The sequence below is a fragment of the Euphorbia lathyris genome, chromosome 9 (genome assembly GCF_963576675.1).
Source record: "Euphorbia lathyris chromosome 9, ddEupLath1.1, whole genome shotgun sequence".
Lineage (NCBI taxonomy): Eukaryota > Viridiplantae > Streptophyta > Magnoliopsida > Malpighiales > Euphorbiaceae > Euphorbia > Euphorbia lathyris.
This window is the reverse complement of record NC_088918.1, coordinates 14240718-14247897: the sequence shown is the minus strand read 5'-3', so window position 1 is coordinate 14247897 and position 7180 is coordinate 14240718. Positions and strand designations below refer to the sequence as shown.

General features: G+C 36.1%; 1 protein-coding gene across 1 annotated transcript; it reads right to left on the bottom strand.

Annotated features, from left to right (window-relative positions):
* Positions 1–846: 846 nt before the first annotated feature.
* Positions 847–6418, bottom strand: LOC136205917 (uncharacterized). The gene is made up of 7 exons (XM_065996767.1): positions 6057–6418; positions 5880–5965; positions 5420–5532; positions 5257–5303; positions 3471–5162; positions 2525–2657; positions 847–1870 (listed from the first exon to the last, which is right to left on the bottom strand). Exons 3-7 carry the CDS (start codon positions 5520–5522, stop codon positions 1224–1226), a joined length of 2622 nt encoding a protein of 873 aa, XP_065852839.1. The 5' UTR covers positions 5523–5532; positions 5880–5965; positions 6057–6418; the 3' UTR covers positions 847–1223.
* Positions 6419–7180: the final 762 nt, after the last annotated feature.

The following is a 7180-nucleotide window of genomic DNA, read 5'->3' as shown; positions in this document are numbered from 1 at the left end:
TGGATAATGCTCCATTAGAGCATTATTTCACGTTGATTGTCTGGTTATAAAAAATACCCATGATAGTGCTCTGTAAATTAGGATGAAATCAGATAAAAATTATCCGATTTTAAAATTGCAAAAAAGTCAGACAAAGATTATCCGACTCTTCATATCGTACGTAACCCAAGCAATAATACCCGAGTTACCGTTTTCTTTGACATCCAACAAGAAAGTTAGAAAAATATTGTCCAACTTCCTTGTTGGAAGTCGTTCTTCCCACACGGCTTGCAATAGGAAATCGGATGAAGATTGTCCGACTTTCTTGTGGGAAGAACGACAAAAACGTAATATGAGCATTATTGCTCGGGTTACGTAGTTGGTAAAGAAATCAAACGATTTTCATCCCATTGCTTTACAATCTTAAAATCGGATGAAAATCGTCCGACTTTGCCCTGGTTAGCAAGAACTACATACGAGCAAATGTAACGGATTATTGCTCCATTGACGCGTTGTCCAAAGCATTTATTCCCAAGAAACGATGTGCATATTTTTCTACCTTACATCATTTTCAGGAAGCAAACTGTTGCAAGAATAAAAGAATATGTCTGATCACTTTCATATTTCCAAATTGAGTGGTTCAAATATAGAAACATTGTTGATTCAGAAGAAACAAGAGAAAAAAGCTGTAATTCTTTTCTTGTAAAATCAGGCTCTTTTACAGTTTACTGCATAAGCCAGTGCTTCCATATTTGATATTTTCCATGCTTCACAACAAAATAACAGGCTCTTGTCTCTATTTGCTTGATTGCATTTAACATTTTGTAACAGTATAGATTTTCTGCAACTTTAAAAAGACAAGAAATATTGAATTGAGTGGATCTTCTCATCATTTATCTAATCTTTTCCTACATGGAAGCAAATGAATCACAAATATTCTACAATTTTCAGAGATGTCTTGTTCTCTTCAAGGGATTTTTTACAGGATAAATATATCAGAAACCAGACAAGTTAGAACCTCCTTTTCGATCTCTACACGTTCTTCGAAGGTTTCTACCGTAAATGCGAGCCATTTTCCATACAGAGTGCTCATGTCTTGTTCTCTTGAAGGGATTGTTACAAGATAAATATATCAGAAACCAGTTCATCAAACCAAAGAAGTTAGATCTCCTTCTATCATTCTACAGTAAAGTCGAGCCATTTCCCGTACCGAGTGCTCGTGTCCTTGTTCTCTTGAAGCGATTTTACAAGACAAATATATCAGAAACCAGTTCATCAACCAAACAAGTTAGAATCTCCTTTTCGATCTCTACGCCATGTTCGAATGTTTCTACGTTAAAGTCGAGCCAATTCCCATACTGAGTGCTCATGTCGTTGTCTACAAGTTCCTCAACCATTAAATCTCCCATGCTTTTCCAACCTAAGATCTCTTTCCACAACTTAGCTGCCAACCACTCCTTCCTTTCGAACACTGTCCGCAGTTTAGTCCACGACTTACTGCTTCCAACAAAAGTATGTCTGCTCATTAGGTCTAAGCATTCGCTAACGCAATCAAACAAGACCTTTCGCCCAAGTTTCGAGTAGTCTTCCTCATTTTGTTTCATTCCATTGTCTTGATTCTCTAACTCATGGAAGAGTTGCGGGGCTACGAACTCTGAGGTCTTCCCGAGCCCGAAGTCTTTCAACATTGTCTCTGCATTATTGAGTATGACTCTCACATAATCTAGTTCCCAGTCAGTTGAGTCCTTTGATTCTGCTATACTAAATGTTCTGGTTAAGTGCTCACTTCCAGTGTCAACTGTAGATATTGATGTAGCCGAATCTGATAATTCTATATCTCCGTCTGCTTCTAAGTATTCGCTTGCAGAAAAGCCACTCAGCACCTCATCAGCTTGAACCAATGAACACAAATATATTTCTTTGTTATTACAGAACAATAGCAAAGAAAACAAAACAAGGAAATATGAACAAGCATAAGAAATCTTGAAAATTTTCAGACTCTTAAACGTGATATATCAGGCTAGGGACGTGTCATATCTCACTCATGCCACACTGATCAATTTCATTAATATCTTAATTGGTGTAGAAGGCCAAATCCAATCACAAGTTCACAGCAATTCTAGGAGAACATGTGAAACTATCTTCTGTAATGCACTTTCCTATCAGAAAAGACCAAAAGAACTCGAAACAAAGTAATTTTTTTTTATCACTTCTAGGTAGCTTGTTGAGGACGAGCCTTGGCGCAACGGTAAACGTTGTTGCCGTGTGACCAAGAGGTCACGGGTTCGAGTCTTAGGAGCAGCCTCTTGCCAAATAAATTGGCAAGGGAAGGCTTGCCCCCATTACACCCTCGTGGTGGGACCCCTCTCCGGACCCTCGCTCAACGGGGACGCGTAGTGCGACCGGGCCGCCCTTTTTTTTTCTAGGTAGCTTGTTGGTTTTTAGTTGATATGTTTCAAAACAAGGACAGATATCGAAAACCACGCACGGGGAACCACATTCTTGAATTCAAATGTATATATAGGGGAATTAAGCATGTCTTTACCATGCGTATTCGAGCAACTTCCACTCTCGAAAGAAGGTTCAAGAATTGAAACCGGACTAGGATGTCGATATTGGTCTTTTTCAGCTTGGCTGAAAGTGCTGCTACTGCTGCACTCTTCCATATCTGCTGAATCCTGAAATTGCTCAGAAGAATTAGTGGAGACCATATCTAATTCTAACACTACAAACATGAAAATAATGTGAATTGATCATAGTTCGTAAGAAGTTCGCATCTATATGACTGATTAAATTGATATCCATTATAATATTCTATCAGAAAAATTGATTCACGCAAGTCATAACTTGACATAAAAATTATCAGCAGAAATTTGCGCATGAGCACCAATTTATAACTCAAACACAATTAAAAAAAAGAAAGAAAGAAAAGAAAAAACAGAAGTTAAATGAAAATGCAATATGAAGGCATGGCTTCTACTATTGTTGAAGCCACTAACTACTATCTGTCGGACTAGAGGGTTTCCAATAAAAAAAAGGACCAACATCAAAGAACTAGAAGAACCAAGTGCGTGTTTAGACAAACTGAAATTATTGAAACTCTTCCATAAAGATAGAAACAAGGCTCCTATTTTATCAGCTATTCTTCGTTGGAATACAATAGAGAGGCACAAGACAATCAACTCCTTGTCAAACAGCAGAACAACAATACTTACAAACATATTAGAAAAAAAAAAAACCTGCCTCAAACTAGTTGCTTACGAATGACATCAGAATTTAACCCTCGGAAGTAAGGAACTAACATTTATCAATTAAATTTCTTCATCTTCTTCTCCGTTTCATCAAATTATAGTACTATTATTTTCCTCAATAGAGAAACACATTGATTTTTTAGTCAATTCAAATATGTCAAAATTTTCTCTACAGCTCAAAACATATTAAAAACCAAGAAAAAATGACAGAGTACGATTATGAACACATATGAGACGGACCTGCCACTTCTGGTTCTCAATAAAACTTGAATCCTCGGTTGAAAGGGAATTGGAGTTATCCAGGTGGTCAGAATTGTCCTTTTGTATGACAAATTGAGATCTTTCTGCTGCAGGAATAGTATTAACGGCATTGAATGTTGACGCAAAATTCGACATGGAACCAACAGAAATATCATCTCTGATCATGTTACATTGGGTTGACTCAACTTTATTTGCTAATTCCCGCAACTTTTCTTCCAAAAGTGCACCCAGCGCATCAGCACCAATTATATTTAAGCCATGAAAAGATGAGAACTTATTGCAGTAGGGATGACTGCTACCAAAAGAATCAATTGCAGAGTTGTCGATTTTTTCCATTATTGAAGGCTGGGGGTTTGGTGCAGACCTCTTTACTGGAGATGTGAATGTAAATGAAACAACATCCATACCATCTTTCCTGTCATCTATATTGGTGTTTATACGTCCATCTACTTCAATATTACATTTTATAGAAACACTTCTGCTGATTTGAGGATCGCCATTTACAGGCCGTTTCTTCAAAGTTATACCATTTGATTTATCCTTTTCAGAATCCATTGACACTGAGCGAATCTTTTTGGACATTGTTTCAGACTGCAAGGCAACTTTATGTACAGTCTTACTTTGGCCAACAGAACCTCCGGTGGTTTGAGCTTTTCTGTGTGGCTGGTTAGGTACTGAATTCTTCAAAGTTGAACTTCCTTCACCAGTTTGACAATTTTGCTTTAGGTTATTCTGTCTAAGCATGTTACTAGTCCTAATTTCAGAAGTTCTCTTGGTCTTCTGTGTACCAGGTTGACTCTTAAGTGACTGGTTAGATCTAATCTCCTTCTGCTTCGTGGTGTTGATATTGCTTGATGTTGCTCCCTGTTTTGTCCGAACATTGGACTTCATTTGTACTGTGAGCGATACGGATTTTCCCTTATTCCTAAAGCTGTCAGATGTAGCTTTTTCAGTTAACATTGAGGCCCTGCTTGATGATATGCCTTCTGATCCGTTCTGCCATCTATCACTAACCTGTCCTTTCCTATTTTTGGCAGCAATAGGTTCGTTTGGTCTTTGAGGCCTAGATGCTGTATTTGCTGCCTCCATTTTCTGTTTCAAATCCCGAATTCTCAAGGGAACTGAAGACGAACTGATCGATGGAACCCTACCGCTAATAGTTTCCTTAGGACTTGCCTCAATTATCTTTGCAGATGCCTCCATTATGTAAGCTGTATTCTTTCTTGGAATGAATCCAGGATTTTTTATTGGAGAAAGTAGTTTATGGTGTGTGATTGGAATTGACTTGGCTGATTTTGGAGGTAACATTTCATTTTGAAATCTTTCAATTGGTCGGTTTTGCACTTTATGTCGCCTCGATTCCGAAGAATTCCAAGAAACACCTTCCTGATTAGTTGAAATGTCGCCGATGTACTCCATGGGATTATACTCACTCCATATAGTAGGGGTACTCTTATCATATTGAGATTCTCTAAGTGAGAGAGAACCGGAAAATGGAATTGATGAGGGCTCAGCAACACTTGATGTTGGCAAAGAATCCAATCCCATAAGTCTAGCAACCACCCCAGGAGCTCTACTTCCAAATCCATCATCACTAGTTACTGATGAAGTGCAACTAAACTCACTACTTCCTCTTTTACTCGAATTTGCCCGTCTATCATCTAACTCTATCTGAATATATAGCAAAAGCATAACAGTTTGTTAATCTTAGAAGATTGCAAGTTGCCGGAGTTATTAGATTAGATAATACAACAGAAATCCTCACCAATTTAGGCACACATTCAATATTTTCTTTTCTTTGCTCTGTTCCTTCTACAATAGCAATGCGGAGGAAAATTGTTCAACAAATTGATAGACACTGACGAATCAAAATTGAGCAAATATGAAGAAAGTTCACAAACACATTAAGAATCTAGAAGAATAAATACCAGGAAATTCAGGATCTTTTGCGAAAAGCCTCTTTCGAGACTTCGCATTCCAATCAAACAAGTGAAAAAAGCTTCCCTTCGAACGTTTCCTCTCCCCCTCCATTTTATCTCATCTACAAACACCAAAAGGCCAGATCAAACAGCTCAATTCATTGTAAAAGAGAGGAGTTTCACTAAACCATCAATATAATATAATTCAAAAACCTATTAGGGTTTTACGTTATTGTATAAATAAACAGCGCAAACAAGATTTATATTGGGATTCGTACAAATTACCTTCATAAATCGGTTTGGAAATTCCAAATTTAGAAACAATTGAAAGAACTCTTTTGAGTTTTAGATCGGAAATAAGCCTAAAATCAACTACATTGCTCATTGTTCAAGTGGGTTTCTTTCAGATGAACAACCAGAAACAAAAAGGAGAAAAAAAAAGCTTAAATCGCATTACTCAAAAGCTTACCCGTAACCCTTCAAATCCAATTATGCAGGAAATAAAAACCTCGTTCCTTTTCTTTCCTCAGAAACCGAAAATCATGTAAATCCGATCTGTTTAAACACAATGACAATAATAAAAACAAGTTAGAACAAATGCGTAACCTAGAAATTAACTTCACACAATTCAATGAATCTCACTCACCGGTCACTGAACATATTAGGTAAAGCCCAATCTTCAGCTTTCAAGCATTAATATATTTATATTGGGTCAATTTTAAAGACTTTCACAAGCAGACAGAGGAATAGAAGAGGTTCGAAGATATGAAATTAGGGTTCTAAAAAGTACCAAAAAAATGGTCAAATTAGCAGATACTGATTACAGAAAGAAACAGATTTTGGGTGAATAAAAAAAAAGAAATGGACAAAAATAAAAATAAATTAAAAGGATGAGCAGGCAGTATAAAGCTGTAAAAAGTGTCAGTAATGGAGGGAAGAAAGAGTAATGTCTGTATTAAATCTGAAGAAGATGAGACAGTGGTTATAGCAGATTTGAAGGCAAGGCAAGGCAAGGCAACTCTGTTTCTTGTGAAACTGTGGATTTTTCATTTATTATCCCTACCAGTGTATTTACATCTGCCACGTGTTGCATTATGATGGGTTTCAATTACATTTTGGTGGGTTCCACATGGTTAATAGAAAATTAATTTGAAAAAATTATAAAATTGGATTAAATTAGAAATCAATTTACATAACCAATTAGCCAATCCATTACATATTTAACTATTTTTTTCACGACTTTTCAAAATATCATTCAGATGTATATAATATAACACTTAGAAATTTCTTACTTTTTCTTCTTTCTCTCTTCTGTTTTACTTCGCATTTTTCACAAAATGTGAAGCCTACGAAAATAATACTACTTATGAACATGAAATTTACTTCGCATTTTTCGCAATCTGCGAAGCCTGTGAAAGTAAATACTGCTTAAAAATATAAAATTTACTTCGTATTTTCCGCCATCTACGAAGCCTGCGAAGGTAATACTACTTCGCAGAATGACATTTTCTTCGCAATTTTCGCAAAATGCGAATTAAAAGTTCGTGTTCGTAAGTAGTATTATCTTCGCAGACTTCACAATTTATTGCGAAGTAGTATATAACATTAAAATCATAACAACAAGAGTGCAACAATAATTCTAACATTAAAATCATAATATTATTAAAATTTACAACAAGATTGTAACAATAATTATAACATTAAAATCATAACATTATCAAAATTTATAATAAGATTGCAACAATAATTCAAACCCTAAACCCCATAATA